At 49.2% G+C, this 16468-nt stretch overlaps 1 protein-coding gene and 1 long non-coding RNA gene across 40 annotated transcripts in view; one reads left to right on the forward strand and one right to left on the reverse strand.

The window, feature by feature from the left end:
- Positions 1 to 16468, reverse strand: part of AFF1 (ALF transcription elongation factor 1) — a 195997-nt gene that overhangs the window by 78780 nt on the left and 100749 nt on the right. For all 39 annotated transcript variants that reach the window (XM_084973570.1, XM_084973567.1, XM_084973568.1 and 36 more), the window contains one exon: positions 15498 to 16424. In XM_084973570.1, the coding sequence (XP_084829696.1) occupies positions 15498 to 16424 (927 nt within the window). The remainder of the gene's footprint in view (positions 1 to 15497; positions 16425 to 16468) is intronic.
- LOC146401084 (uncharacterized) lies at positions 8868 to 10570 on the forward strand. Its single transcript, XR_014813488.1, has 2 exons — positions 8868 to 8950; positions 9565 to 10570. It is a non-coding gene; the product is annotated as an uncharacterized LOC146401084 (long non-coding RNA).

Consider the following 16468-nt stretch of genomic DNA (forward strand, 5'->3'; position numbering starts at 1 on the left):
CCTGCTGAAGACCCTGGTGACGCCTAAATAGAGCTGTAAAATCAATAAAGACAACACAAAGACGGGTGATACACGCTTTTTTCACAGTGTAAATCTGCTTTTACTGTCCAGGGAAGGCAGGATACCCTGGTCCGCTCGAGCCTAGGCAAACAGTTCCATTTCATGTTCACAGCCACCCTGCGGTTCAGGTGGACCTGTCCACTTAAACGTGGAGCAAAAGGAGCCCAGACGTCCTGGCTCCACAGTGTGAGGCATCGGCAATATTAACTCCAGGGAGTTCCCGCGGTGGCGCAGCGGCGAACAGACCCGACTAGGAACCAAGAGGTCGCGGGTTCCATCCCTGGCCTCCATCAGTGGGTTAAGGACCCAGCGTTGCCGTGGGCTGCGGTGTAGGTTGCAGACAAGGCTCGGACCCAGCGTTGCCGTAGGCTGCGGTGTAGGTTGCAGACAAGGCTCGGACCCAGCGTTGCCGTGGGCTGCGGTGTAGGTTGCAGACAAGGCTCGGATCCAGCGTGGCTGTGGCTGTGGCACAGACCGGCAGCTACAGCTCCCGTTAGACCCCTAGCCTGGGAGCCTCCATATGCCGAGGGTGCAGCCCTAGAAAAGCCAAAAAAAAAGAGAAAGAAATATGAACGCCACTCCCACTTAGTATCTCCTTAAAACGTCAGTATTCAAAACTTTTCAACTACTCAAATTTCAGGTTCTAAGCCAAGGCAAGGAGATGCATCCGCTCCATTCAGGCATCATGCAGATGGGGTCAAAAGAATGGCGTGGATGATGTAAAGGAATGACAAGGATGGGTGGCAGATGCTACTTATCATCACTTACTACACGCCAGCCACTGACCTAAGGCTTTCACGTCTGCTTATTTAAAGCTGAAAACTACCTAGAGAACGAATCTGCTACTGTTTCCATTTAACAGATAAGAACGTGAGGTGTGAGCAGTAATTTTTAAGTAACTTGCCTATGGTCTAACGGCTAATTCAAGGTAAGACAAGATTCAAACCCAAGTCTTCGTTCATCCAAAATCCATGCTCTTAACTGCATGTCCCATAACCCACAGAAACTTAAACATGAGGCGTTCCCTTCGTGGCTCAGCGGTGAACGAAACCAACGAGGATCCATGAGGATGAAGGTTTGATCCCTGGCCTCACTCAGTGGGTTAAGGATCCAGAGTTGCATTGAGCTGTGGTGTAGGTCACAGGCCAGGCTTGGATCTGGTGTGGCTGTGGTGTAGGGCGCCGACTACAGCTCTGATTCGACCCCTAGCCTGGGAACCTCCATATGCAACAGGTGCAGCCCTAAAAAGCCAAAAAAAGGAAAAACAAGAAACTTAAACAAGAGTTGTCTGTATTAACTACAGGATCAGCATTGCTAAGATCAGCTCTTGGGGGGGGGGGGGGCGTGTGCTGGAGTCTCCGGAGCCCCTCCCCGCAGGAGCCAGAGAGGTTGCATCCTCCCTCCCTGCTGCAACCAATGAAGGCTGTTCCCAGCACAAAAACAAAAACATACAGACGTTGCTAAGATCAAAGGAAGGAAAGCAGCTCCTGGTGGCTGAATGGGCGTTGAAAACCAACTTCCTATTATTCACTATAAAAACAAGAAAGGTAATTTAGAATAAAAAGTATTTAAGGATAGGCTAATGGACTTGGTATAGGAAACAGCGTCAGGCGTTCAACTGCTGGAATTCAAATCCTTTTTTTTTTTAAAGAACCATAATATTTTAGAATGGCAAAGAACGTAATGACAACCTACCCCCCTCCCCCAGACACAGAAGAAAACAAAAAAGCTAAGCAGGCACATTTTTACTCGGTGACAAGGAGGCTAAGAACCCATATTCCATGGTTTTGGGAAAGAGCTGTCAAGTAGATTAACACTGAGGGGTTTTTCCAACTAAAATATGAACAAAGGTCTGAATCACACATTTAAAGGTTTACAGGAAAACATCTTCACATTTGGAAACAAGAGCAAAAAGATAAAGAAGCCAGTAGGACCTACTTTATACACTTTCATTTAAAACTCTGAAAATCAACCTCTCTTTACCGGCTATCATCAGACATGTTGTGTTATAAAATCCTTCCAAAAAGATGTCCTCTGCACGTCTAGCTTCTCAGCCCTTGGTTCCCAGGGCTGGAGATGCTGGGGGAGAGAACAGCATCCCTTACGGGGCTCAGGCAGGTGACAGGTTGGCATAGGTGGGCTGAGAGCACACCCCAAGGGGCCAGCCAACTACTGTCTTGCAGGAATGCAAGTCCTAGGTTGCCAATGCTTCCTGTATTTTAAGGAAGAAAAAAAATTAAAATTCAGATTTCAATGTGAAATCTACTGATTTTCAGATCTTGCAACTAAATCCAATCAACACACCGCACAAGACACTGCCCCTCTGTGTGAGCGTCCGCCTGTGTTGGCTTTAATGTGTCCTTCTCTCCCAAGAGAGGGAAGACAAGATTGGGAAACATGCCCACTTAGAAAAGTCTCTTTTTATGCTAAGCACAGCCCCATCTACAGACTGGACAGCTTCCCTTCCCCGAAAGAAGGCGAAAAGGCCTCTGCCTGAGGGGCCAACGCATGAGACGGCCTCACGGCCGACCCGGGATGGTCCCCCCTCTTGGCTGTACAAGCTCCTGCCAAAGCCTGGGACTGGCAGAGGCGGCCTGACAGATCTCGAGAAACACGAACCAAGGAGGCCGAACAAACCACAGTTATTTTATATGACTTGCACGGAATAAATCTGTGAACTGCAGGTGAGTCAGAACATAATAAAGGGCCCAATTAGGTTCGAACAACACACCAATGTTTTCCCTCGTCTTAGCAACAAGTTCACTGGCATCCTGAAAGGACATGCGGGACACAAAGGACCCTGGTGTTTCTGTTTTATTCTTGACTGCAAGATAATTAATCTTACTAGAAAATTAAACCCAGGTTGCCAGTTGGGCATTTTCAGGGTCAATAATTCTTAAGTTACCAGGATACCAATTAATGATACCCAAGTGGTCCAGAGGAGTTAATGACTCTACCCAAAATTGTTGGCTCGTTCCCAAAAATGTGAATCATTCAATGGCAAAGTATTTAAAATGGAGACTCCTTGGAGAGAAACAGCAATTTTATTATAAGGGCGACTGATACCTTTTTTCAAAAACCCCATAACCCAAAATATACTAAAGGAAATCTGGTATCTAATTTAATAGAGAGGAAAGCACCTATATACACATGCATAAAGATCATTATTCTCCCATTTTTATAGTACATAAAACCACCTGATTCATCTCTAAACTCAATACTGAAAAAAAAAAAAAAAAAGCGCCGCAATTTAGGCCTGGAACTCTACTAAGAACACAGAGTAATTGGATTAGGCTGCTTATTTTCAAATCCACATACAAGAATGCCTAAAGTGACCTGCGAAATACTTGGGCTGAAAGATGCTAAGTCAAACAATTCCCCCCGCAACTGCTGACCTTAGTACCTGCTTCCCATCTAAGTGTCCCAAGATAGAAATTCAGAAAGCATCAACCTGTTTTTCCCCCTCTGCTCCAACAAACACTTGTAAGAGATGATCTTTGAGACTCTGGATCACAGCGCAGTGGCTAAGAACTCTGGGGCAGAGCACAGTGTAGGAAATAGCACCCTTTTGCCCCCCTCCTCACTCCAGCTAGAGGATGGACAAGCACAGGGGACAAAGGCTCCACATCCTCAAAGGGTTTGCCATCTGGAGGAACACACAGAGGATGCCGGAGAAGTGCTGAGACCGGAGGTGAGGGCACAGGAGATCCTCTCTGAAGGCTCCGGGTCTGGAGTTCCGGTCGTGGCTCAGCGGTAATGAACCCAACTAGCACCCACAAAGAGGTGGGTTCAATCTGTGGCCTCACTCAGTGGGTTAAGGATCTGGCATTGCCGTGAGCTGTGGTGTAGAGGTCACAGATGTGGCTCGGATCTGGCATTGCTGTGGCTGCGGCCAGCAGCTGCAGCTCTGAGTTGACCCCTAGCCTGGGACCTTCCATATGCCGCAGGGGCGGCCCTCGAAAGCAAAACGGCGGCGGGGGGGGGGGGGGGGGTGACTGTGGGTTGGAGGCAACCGCAGAGGGGTCACAGCCCAAGCCTGCAGAGACAGGTAAGAAGGCACTTGGAGATTTTTATCCTGAGGCATCTTTAACTAGGCTAACTTGGCCTGGTTTTCATGTTATACTTCTCTTGCGGAACAGTATGAAGGAAAAAGGCAGGAAGACAGGTTAGAAGGAAGTCGTGAGAGTTTAAGAGTGACCAAAAGTTCAACTGCAAAGGGACAGTGCGGACTGGAGAGAGGAGAAACTCTCCGCAGATATTTACAACGCAATCCTGGTGGGAGTGGGGTGTCAAATGGGGGGCGGGGGCACAAAAGCAATGGAGAGGGGTGACCACCAAGGAGGAGAACGTGCAGTGTGGGTGTGAAGAGGAAGGCAGAGGTGATGAAACCCACTGCACACCCCCAAGAAAAGCCCGGGGGGCAGCTGGATACAAGGATGTCACGCCCAGAAAACTTTTTGGTATTTCAGGCTAGAAAAATCACTTTGGGGGCCTTCAGTATTTCAGTAGGTAAAGACTTAGGTGCAGATGAGAGCCCCCCCCCCTGGGGGGGGAAGGCTGCAGAAGGAGAAGCAGGCAGACCTTGAGGAAAGGGGGGGACGGGCAGAGCCTGGAGGAGGTGAAAGCGTGTCCCAAGCGAGGGGTGGAAGCAAGACCAGACAACAAAGGGGACAGTGTTTGCGGGGAAGGTGGTCAAGGCCAGGGTCGGGAGCATCGGTGACTTTGCCCTCAGGAGGCGCCCCCAGGGGCCGCCCGGTGGAGGCATCAGCGGGCACTGGGTGCAGAGAGTGGGTGGGAGGAGAGAAGCTCAGAATGGGTACCTGCTTCTGTCTGCAGGGCTCCGGCTGTGTCGGGACAGAAAGAAGTCATGAGAGGAAGACAAGGGAGTGAGAAAGGAAGGAAGGGACCGCTCAGCCCCTTCCACCAGGACAGGCCTGGGCGCAACTACAGATTGTTAGGAAAGAGCCAGGTGAGAGGAGCAACGCCCCGCTCGGAGATCAAAGGGAAGAGGGAAGTGGTGGGTGTGGATGTGGATTTTTTTTTTTTTTTTTTTTGAGTCATTGCAGGTGGCAAGAACAGAGGTTCCATACCTGATGGATGCCGCAGAAGCAACGTCAAAGGCCTCAGAACAAGCCACGTGGCTGCTACCCCCAAAAGGGAGCTGGAATCAACATTTTTGTTTCAGGGCCGCACCCGCAGCATAAGGAAGTTCCCAGGCTAGGAGTCAAATCGGAGCTGTAGCTGCCGGGCTACACCACAGCCAAGCAGGATCTGAGCGGTGTCTGCCACTTACACCACAGCTCACAGCAACACCAGATCCTTAACCACTGAGCGAGGCCAGGGATCGAACCTGCATCCTCATGGATCCTAGCAGGGTTTGTTTCCACTGAGCCACATGGGCAACTCTGGAATCATCTTCTCATTGGAATCATCTGGCCACCTGACACCTCGAAGGCCAAGCCAGGCCAGGCCGTTAAAACAGTGCTCTGAACACTTAAATGAAAGTGGTAATCAAAGGATGGTGACTCCACAGAAAACCCGTTGTGTGGCGGAGAGAGTACTGGAACGAGAGGCCTGGTTTCGCGCCCCCAGCTCTGCCACTTATGAGCTTAAATCATTAAACTTCTTAGAGACTCGGGGCCATGGCATGTAACGTGGTGATTCGTGCCAAGCGCCCTGCCTAACTCACGAGGTTGCTGTGACAATCAAGAGGAAACAAATAAGCTAGTGCCGTGGGAATGATGACGGGGGGGGGGGGGGGGGCAGTAATGTATTTCTGAGCACACAAGCTTTTGCAAAGTTGCCAAACCATGGGAAGCCTGTGCCACCGGGCGGGGGTGGGAAGGGTGGTGGCCCCTCACCTTGGCAAACCAGTTTCAAAATGCTTGATAACTCCAAGCAAATGCTTTCTTTCCCTAGGCTTTTCCTTAACCCTTGAAAATCAAATGTCTAGGGCTTTATCGACCCAGTCCATCCTAGCTGGGCATTGCTGGTCCCTGTGATCTGATCCCGCCTCTGATTCTGGAGCAGACCCCGAAACACAAGACCCTATGCTCCATCTTCCCGCCTCCTCCGCCGACTTGTTTCGAGAACTCTGCCTTGTTCCTTAAAGCCCAGTTCATGTTCTGACTCCCACCACCACTGACTGAGCTCTTCTGTGCACCAAGCCCCTTTTGAGCGCTTCTCATGGACTGCCCTCAACCCAGCAACCGCACAGCAGACCGAACTGACAGCACAGCCAGGTCAAGTGCCTGTGCCTCTTTCCAGGCTCCTTGAACCCAAGGCCCAGCTACTCCTACCAGATTTCTCACCATTTCCTGCCTCTGGGCCTTTCTCTCCCAAATCCTTTAGACGCTCTCTTACCAATACCCACAGTGCCTCAAAAGTCAACTTTACCAAAAAAGGTACAGCTTCCAATTTCTGTGGTGGTTGTTTCTTTTTCTTCCGCCCCGTGGCTGAAGGAGCTCCTGGCTCAGATCAATCTGAGCCTTCGTTGCAAATTATGTCACACTTACGGCCAACAACCAGAGCCTTAACCCACTGTGCTGGACCAGGGATTGAACCTGTGTCCTGGTGCTGCAGAGATGCCGGCCGATCCCACTGCATCACAGCAGGAACCCCCAGCTTCCAACTGCGAAAGGTAGCACAAGGTAGGTATCACAGTTAAGGGTGTGGACTTGAGCCAGACCACGTGGACCTGGAGTCCAGATCCAGGACTTAGGGCCTGGATAAACTTGGAGAAATGGATCTCGCTGCACCTCTGTAAATCTCAGTATAACAGCGTCTACCGCAGGGGAGAGTTACAAGGATTAAATTAGTTGATAGAAATAAGGCATTGAGAACAGCTCCTACCACAAAATGCACAAGAAGACAGTGTTTCCTACTGAGTCTACTTTGTATTTTTTAGGCTATGTCATAAATGTACTGTTGGTATCTTTCTCTCCCGGTAGCTCCCCTTTATATCTAGTGGGTGTTCCAACAGTTGTTGACTAAAAAGGCAGAAACCTAGAATGCAAAAAGTGAATCCTTCTATGACTAAATCGTTCCGGAGAGGAAAGGTTTTTGTTTGTTTGTTTACCATTGTGTAAGAATGTCCAGATTATTTGGTAAAAGGAAAAAGAACTTCTTACACGTGAACATGCGCTCAAGCATAAAAAGAAAAAAATGTTGGAAGCAACACAAGAAACTCTAATTACAGCATAAAACTGCTTAAAAAAATTTTTTTTTCTAAAATGCAATAGGAAATATTTGCTTTGGGGTGGAGGATTTTAAAAACTGAGCAATGAAGAAAAGAAGCTTCCACAAAGCCTGAGTTTGTAAGAATCTGTGCAGGAAACATGAATGACAAAGAAGGCTTTCCTTTCCTAATTCATGCAGTTCAATGCAAAGCCTCAAGCCTGCCCAAATAACGAACTGACAAAAGTTCTACTTTCTGTCAATTGGAACCAAAAAACCTAAGGTGATTTATCTAAAGGACAGAGCTAGAAATAGGACCTCTAATTACTTAAATACTGAGGCCCCCAGATTAAAACACTAAACCTCAAAACCTTTCAGCCAAAGGGATTAAGGAGATTAGAAAGGACTTGACAAATTACTACAGGTTGGGGGGGGGGTGGAAAACGCAGAGAAAAAGTAGGCCACGCTTAAACAGGGAATAAAATAAAGTTCAAGAAAAATCTAACGGCCTGTGTGGACCCTGAGCATTTGCGGGAAGGGGGAGAGACCCAGTGACGTGGACAATCAGAAAAGGAACAATATCCCTGAAAAACAGCTGCTTAGAAAGTTCTCGGAAAATGTGAACATGCCACAAAGTTAACCTTGGAAAATAATGGTTTTCAAATAGATCTTGGCAACTGGAGAGGAGAAAGCCAAGGCCAAAAAATAAACTTGTTATCATAACATGAACCAGGATCCTCTCTGAAAAAGGAATTCTGCTCCGCCATCTCCCTCGGCGGGGCCACCCCCGCCAAGAACAGCCCGAATCCAAACCACGGAGGCGGGTCATCAGCAGGACTCCCGTTGGAGTCTGCTTTTCTGTCCCTGAAGATTATCAGCTGGCTCCAAATAAAACGCAATTAATCTGGAGAAGAGCTCGAAGGCCTCGGGCAGCTGGGAGAGCCTGGGAGCGCGCACGGCCTGGAAGATTCTAAGCGGGAAACGTCTCCGTCTTGGCAGCTGCACAGCTCGAGGACCCAGGGGGGATCCAATAACCCTCCCCAAACATCTCAAGTGTGAAAACAACAGGGAGGAACAGGAATTTCTTATCCTGGTACCAAATGTACTTCTGGCGTTTAGAGAAGGAATGGAAAGTCAAACTACAAAGAAAACAGCTCCGCTGAATGCCACCCAAAAGATGTGCCAGGTTCAACGGGCGGCTTTCTGCTGGGGCTTCTATAAGCAATTCTAGCCTTTGCCTTAACTCCTTTCTGGCAATTCTAGAGCTTTTCAAAAAATATGTTAGCCTGTATTCTTGAGAACGGTCCCTTCAGAGTTTCAAGTGTTTCTTTAAACTCAAAAATTTGCCAGAATCCGGAAATTAATAAAGGTGGCTACTCAGCTCTAGCGGGTGAAACCGAAAATCATATTACGACTTTTTAGCATAATTCCCCAGTTTGTTGATATTGGCTCAGAGGAGGGGGAAAAGAAAAAAGACATTCTATAGGCAAAAAAACAAAAAAACTCTGCAGGCCCAGTCAGGCTGTTGGGAGCGTCTGCTCTAAAATGTCTGTCAGTCATTTGTCACTATTTTTAAACTTCTATATTTAGATATTTGGGGGTCAAAACTTAGCCAGCCTCCAAGCAGATACAGGTTACTCGCCGCGGGTTATTTCTCACCGGTAGGAAGTATTCTGCTCCAGACATGCTACGTCATCAGGCAACTGAGCACAAGGTAACTTTTTTTGCTTTAATATCATTTTCCTAACAAACATTAAAGTCACGTAGCAAATACTAAAGTCACGTAGGTCTGCCCAAGTTAACTGAGCTCAAGCTCATGGAATCCAATTTAAATTTGCAAATAGAAGAGCTGTAATTTTAAAAATTAAAAAAACTGTACTTTAAAAAAAAAAACATTTTTAGAAAACTGAGTAAAGCTAGATAGGGTTGTGTCGGAATCTTACTTTGCCCATGAGCTTGAAAATGTTTGGGGGCGCAAGGGGGGTGGGGGAACGTGAGCCACAGAAGAAGAGTGGAGCCTTCGGGTCCTACTCCCTTATTTCTCCCCAGAGGCTCCTGTCCTGTCCTGCTCAGGACAAGCTGTCCCATCAGCCTAGGTGACCCTTCCGGCTGAGGACCCACATGGGAGACTCTGGAAGCACTGGGAAGGGGGCCCTTCTCTAATGCCTTGTGGCCTGATTATCAGGTCTTCTGGAAGAGTTCTCACTTCCAGGCTCTAGAAGAAACCTCATGAGAATCAGATACACAGTCCCCCCGTCTCTTTGCTGAATCACTCTTCAACGACCGGGCCTGGGCATTTTTATTTTAAACCATTTATATTTTTAATAGGTCTCCCCCAGGTGATTCAGACTTGCCACCAAGTTTCAGAATGAATGCAAAAATTCCCTCTGATCTTCAGCACTGGGCTTATAACCCAAGAAAACGTACAATGGTCTCTGCGCATCAGGGGAAATAAACCCCTGGCACATACCTTCCCTCTGCATGGAGTGTGGATGCTATTTCACTCCTAACACACCTACTACAGTCGATGCATATGTGTGTCCCCCCCCCCCCATTCATACTGAAATCCTACCTCCCAAGGCTGATGGTGGTAAGAAGTGAGGCTCTTTAGGAGATGCTGAAGTCAGAAGGGTAGAGCCTCAGGAACGAGATTAGTGTCTTAAAAAGAAGTTCCAGAGAAATCCCTGGCCCCCACCTTCTGCCATGTGAGGACAGAGCAAGAAGGTGTCCGCTGGGCCCTGAGAAGAAAGCCCTCGCAAGAACATGGCCAAGCCTGTGCCCCAAGCTTGGGCTTTCAGCCTCCACGACAGCGAGAAACGCACTTCTCAGGTTTGTAAGCTACCCAACAGTCGTGCTGTTTTGCTGGAGCAGCCCGGCCAGACCAAGACAAGCCCTGGCTCTTGTCACTTCTCCTCACTGCTCAAGTCTCACCTGACACTTCCTCAGAGACTTCTTCCCTAAGCCACCCACGAGCCCCCTTTTTCGCGCTTATAAGAGTTTGTAGGAGTTCCCGTCGTGGCGCAATGGTTAACGAATCCGACTAGGAACCATGAGGTTGCGGGTTCGGTCCCTGCCCTTGCTCAGTGGGTTTACGATCTGGCGTTGCCGTGAGCTGTGGTGTAGGTTGCAGACGCGGCTCGGATCCCGCGTTGCTGTGGCTCTGGCGTAGGCCGGTGGCTACAGCTCCGATTCAACCCCTAGCCTGGGAACCTCCATATGCCGTGGGAACGGCCCAAGAAATAGCAACAACAACAACAACAACAAAAGACCAAAAGACAAAAATAAATAAAAAATAAATAAATAAAATAAAATTACTCTTAAAAAAAAAAAAAAAGAGTTTGTAGATTCCTTTACAGGACTCGCCAAAGTTTCTGCACATTGATCGAAGCGGTTATTTGAAATAACACCAAGCTACTTTCTTTTCCTTTTTTAAGATTCTTGTTTTTTCTATTATAGGTGATTTACAGTGTTCTGTCAATTTCTGCTGTAAAGTGACCCAGTCACGTACATACACATATAGATGTATATACTCACACACACACACACATTCTTTTTCTCACATTATCCTCCATCGTGTTCCATCCCAAGTCCGCGTTTCTAACTAGACAGTTATGGTTCGAGAGGCCTGGAATCATCTGGGTTTCGCCCACCACTGCAACTCCACCCCAGCCCTAGGCCTGTCACACATGCAGCAGCTGCAGACATTTTAGTCAGAAGTTGCTGAACTGATGATGTGCCTGGGAGAGGGACCGCTTAGCTGTGTTTTGAGGGATGCATCGGGAAGGACAGGCACCATCGACACGAAAGTGAACCTCCTGAAGGGTACAACCACTTCACAAAAGGAAAACGCCCCCTTTTCAGGGTTTAAGATAATAAGGGAGCTAAATATGAAAGGAGCAAAGACTGCACACGAGCACAAAGTATTACGGCTTCGCACTCTTAGGCTGGCAGTTCACTGAAAATGGAAGGCACGATTTAAGAGTTGCCATGAGTCAAAGCAGTCCGACAACCAAGTCACAGCTGCATGTGACACCTGAGTTTTGGAAATCAGGTGGAAGGATGTGGTAACAGAAAATGTTCCCAGGAGTTCCCATCGGGTGCAACGGAAACAAATCAGATGAGGAACCACGAGGTTTCGGGTTCAATCCCTGGCCTCACTCAGTGGGTTAAGGATCCGGCATTGCCGTGAGCTATGGTGTAGTTTGCAGATGCGGCTTGGATCTGGTATGGCTGTGGCTGTGGCACAGGCCGGCAGCTGTAGCTCCGATTCGACCCCTAGCCTGGGAACCTCCATATGCCGCAGGTGCAGCCCTAAAAGGACAAAAGACAAAAAAAAAAAAAAAAAAAAAGAAAGAAAGAAAGAAAGAAAGGAAAATGTTCCCAAATGATGTCATGAGAGGCCACAAGGAAAAGAGCAATTGCTCTGCAGAAATGAGCAACTATCAGGACTCAGAGCCAGGCTTCTCTGGAGGGAAACAGAACGGGGCCATACAAGGAGGTAGAAACAGTAGCAGATTTACATGGACAGTAAATCCTGTTAGATGCCAGGGGCTCATTTGGGTAAATTACGACAGCTATACTATTTACACTAACACAGCAAACCCTATGTGAAAAAATAGCAACCCACAATTTCCCCTGATCTGTAAGCAGAAACTCAGGTTTCCAAGATGATCTTCGATTTTGGCTTTTGAAGACCCACCAGCCCTCACTTCTCCCCACTCCCTGCCCTGGCCGAGGGTAAAGCTGGGCCAGGGAGGGCCTGGTTCAGAGCCTTCTCAACTCTATCTGCCCGGCCCCAAAGCTTTAAATGCCTACGAGACGCAAATACAGCCTGACGTTCTCATCCTCAGCGCTGATGAGATGTCTTTCGTGTTATGATTTCGACTCATCGTGCGTGAAGCGTCTCGGATATAAGCTGTGTCAAGTGGTTCAAAACGGAGTCCCAGTGGCCAAGGTCAATGTCTGTGTCAGCTGTCTTGGAAAGTCCCCTGTAGGACCGCAAGTGTCTTAGAATAAAACCTTTGCACCCACTGGCAGACTCCTTAAAATGAGCCCACTGAGCCGAGTCACTGAAGCCTCTTCCCTGGAGGACCCCACTCCACCTGCTGAGAGCTGTCCCAGGTAGATGCTGCCTAAGGTTCATGCTCATCCCAAGACCCATTCCTGGACCAGAAAGGGCTGCTTGTGCTGAGACACCTCCTTCCCAGGCTTCCCCTGGAATGGTCACCCCCTTTCCTTCTTTCCCCACTTGACTAACCTGTGCCGTGTGCTACATGAATGCTGGCTGTTTGTTCTACTCCAATCCCATGACTCTCACCCCCTTACTGCTGGACCCACAGCAAACATCCCATCTCACGACTTTCTCTGGCCTGGGCTACTGTGATGCCTGCCAACATGTCACGTCTGCCTGGATACCCAACAGCATCTCCAGCTTCATAAATGATCCCGAGCTCTTGGTTTTCCCGGCAAACCCGGGCCACCCAGGTCCACTCCAGCAGGTGCCATCCCACCATCCACACCTTTCAAGTAAAAAAAGCTAAGTGCCTCATTTTGATGTTTCACTTTCCCTCTCGCCTCAAACCCACTCATTCTCCAATCACAAAGCCCTGTTAGTCCCCAGCCCCACCCATCTGGGACCTGTCCACTTCTCACTACGTCCATTGCTATTATCCTACCCCCAGCCATCATCATCCCCTACCCCCATCAACCTCCCTACTTCTGCCCCCCCCCCCAAGTTATTCTCCACTCAGGAGCCAGAATGATCTTTTTTCAAAAAGGAAAGCAGACATACCACTCCCCTGCTCAAGATGCCCCAGTGGTCTCCATCCATACTCAACAAGCAGAAGGAGAAGAGGTCAGAGAACTGAGAGTTCTGGTGTGGCTACTAACTCAACTGTAGCACAGTTAACCTCCCGCTCCTAGGGGTTTTTTTGTAAAATGAAAGGGCTACAGGTTTGCCCTTAAAAGTCTAGGATTCTAAGTCCAGGACACAATTTAATATGCCCACCTCAGCTTATCCCCTCTCTCCCTTTCAGTTAAATGCCTGTTTCCCAAGTCCTGCATCTCATAAGCACACCCACTCCGGCCCAGGGGCTACACGCAGCAACACTCGAGATGCCTTGGTTTCCCTCTGGCTCTCACTTGTTAACTTCAGGCAGAAAGGAAGCCCCGCCTTCCATGTGGGCGGGCCCACCTCCCCGGTGGCAGCTCCACAGCTAGGAGGCATCCACATGAGACTGCTTGAGTCCTGGCTGTACCCTCAGACGGGTCACGTCAAGCGGCCACGCATCTTCCAGTTGACCCAAAACTAAAACGGATGTGCCCAGAAAAACCAACCAACCAACCAACAAACCCAATACAGAATGTGAGATCTCAGCTCCACTTAGACGATTGACCTTCGATAATCTTTTTCTGGTAGGATTTTAGAAAGTCCTTTTTTGTTTGTTTTGGGCTGCGTCCAAGGCACGCAGAAGTTCCTAGACCAGGGACAGAACCCACGCCACACCAGTGACCATGTCGGATCCCCAACCCGCTGCGCCGCCAGGGAACTCCAGGCAAGACTAAGTCTTAACTGTGAGAAGGATTTATCCCACAAAGGAAGAGCATTTTTTTAGGGGTGCCAACTGAAGTACACAAAACACGGGTTTGCCATGAAGTGAAGAGACAGAAGAAAGCATAAGGACCTCTCTCCTTCGTGGCTGGAGAATGCAGGCGCACCAGACAGACAGGATGACTTGCCCATTTTGGTTCATCTCTTAAAAGACCGTTGGATGGAAGCAGTGGGGAAGGGGGAGAAGTGAAACAAGCCACGAACCCCTCGCCGCCACGACGAGAACTCGGCTTCAACTCTTCTAAACCAAAGGCTGACACCACACAGGAACAGGTTTTCCTCCTTCAAGATACGGCCTCTTGGAGTTCCCGTCGTGGCGCAGTGGTTAACGAATCTGACTAGGAACCATGAGGTTGCGGGTTCGGTCCCTGCCCTTGCTCAGTGGGTTAAGGATCCGGTGTTGCCGTGAGCTGTGGTGTAGGTTGCAGACGCGGTTCGGATCCCACGTTGCTGTGGCTCTGGCGTAGGCTGGTGGCTACAGCTCCGATTGGACCCCTAGCCTGGGAACCTCCATATGCCGCGAGAGCGGCCCAAGAAATGGCAAAAAGACAAAAAAAAAAAGAAAAAAAAAAAAAAAGATACGGCTTCTCGTTCCAGCTCCAGATGCTGGATGAGAGTCCCTTCTTTGAACCTTAAGGAATGCTACGTTCTAGCACTCTGTAAAGCTGACATCCAGGTGGTCTCAGGAGTTCCTGAGCAATGGATATGCAAATCAGAATGTTTACACAACAGATGTAATTAAACCATGGCTTTACCTTAACAGAGAAGCATTAAAATAAATTCACTCCCAACATTTCAGGTGCACTCCTAATCTGAACTTGAGTAACTCGTGCTACTTTAAAATGCGGGTGATAGGGTGTGGGCTCTGATTGTCCTCACTCAAACACCACTTTGCCATCTGTCAAAGGAGCAGAAAAAGCACTTTTTCCTTTGCTTAAAAAGATAAAGTGTTTTGGTTACTTGAAAAAGCCTAGTTCTTTATTTGTGACTCACTCTCAGACAAGACGTCGCCACACCCTCCTCTTTTTTGTAGGTGGTAAATAAAATATATGAGAACAGAAGTTCAGTTTCAAAGCTTCTTACAGTTCATAGGGAACAAATCTTTAAAAATGTGGGCTTTGCCTTCGACGTTTTGACCTCTTGTTTTCATTTTTTTATGGACTGGATCTCAGGAAAAACTAACTGCGGCTGAGGAAGTATTCACCAAGAAAAAAAACCTTTTTCCCCTTCGGTGTCTTTAAAGAAGCCAGTGTTCCCTAAAGTCAAAATAATCCAGGACAGCTCAAAACCTTCTGACATTTTTCTCACGATAGAAATGTTCTCTACATGGACGGGGCTGTCGGTGGTACAGGTAGCTACATACGTTCTCCAAAACACAGCAAACTATCCTTCCCCGGTATCTATAGTGCCCTGTACTTAAATTCGGGCTCCATAAAAAGGATTTGGAAAGGCTTTCTGCAAACCACCTTTCAGAAGCTGCTGTCAGCAATCCAGCTCAGACCTGAGCTTCATGGGTCCTTGAGATCCTCAAGCCAGAAAGGACTCTCCCTGCAACAAAGGCCACGGGCACCCCTACCCCCAGTTCTCCAGAACCTTCCACCTCAAATCTCCCTTCACCCTGGAACTGCCCCCGACGTCAAATTCCACTCACCTCGACCGACTGAGCAGGCATTTTGAGCTTAGTGAGCTTGGTTTTGGCAGGCACTTTTAAGTCTGTTTTTTCAAAGGTCTGTTGCCGGAAGTCTTCCGGCAGCGGCTTCAGTTCAGGGGACTCGCTGGGGGCCTGATCTTGGCCATCCATGGGCCGGACGTAGGCCGTGGGCTTCTGCTGCATTGCAAGGCTTTTTGACGGGAGGGGGGGCGGGGGGAACGTCTGAGAAGGGGGCGGGGGCGGGGCTCCCCCCAGGCCAGCCGTGGCCCCCGAAGGCTCTTGAGGGGTCTCTTTCTCGGGGACCTTTCCCGCCAGGTCCTTGGGAGACTTGCCCGGGCCGTAGCCCTTGCTGCTGCTGCTGCTGCTGCTGCTGTGACCCTTGCTGCTTCCCTGCATCCTGGGGAGAGTCTGCTGGTTGGAATGTACAGGAGACAGAGGGGGGACCGGGGACGGCAGAGCGAAGAGAGGCGCGAGCTCCCGCTCCGGGGCCGGGTCTGGCATCAAAGCACCGTGGTCGCCGTCAGCTCTGCGCTCGCGCTTTTTGTGCTGACTGGAGCCGTAGCCCTCGGGAGCGAGGCGATCTTGGGGCAGGAGCGGCCCGTCCGGGGGCCCGTAGCTTTTGCCCTGGAGACTCGGCACTGGCTCCATCCTGGGCTGCACCATCTTTGGGTTCTGGCTGATGGTACCAACAGGAAGTGGTCCAGAGGCAGGCGTGTTCCCTGGCTGGTGGTGGAGGCTGGGGTGGAAGGAGTGGGATGGGATGCCGCTCCCCTTCTCGGGAAGTAAAGGATATCTGGGCTTTCCCAACCTGTGTTCGGAAGCATCCAAGCGTTGAGAGTGGGACTTGGTACTAAGAAACTCCTTCATTTCTTCGTAGTTGCCCAGCATGTTCTGTATCCGGCTGGAGAGCTCATCACCTTTTTCTGTCTGAAAAAAGACAAGACAGCAGCGTTAGATACTGGGAGGGAAAA

Source organism: Sus scrofa, chromosome 8 (assembly GCF_054392235.1).
Source record: "Sus scrofa isolate SSC_HxYL_T2T_F1_AM1 chromosome 8, Sscrofa_HxYL_maternal_Yorkshire_Landrace_v2.0, whole genome shotgun sequence".
NCBI classification, from domain to species: Eukaryota; Metazoa; Chordata; class Mammalia; order Artiodactyla; family Suidae; genus Sus; species Sus scrofa.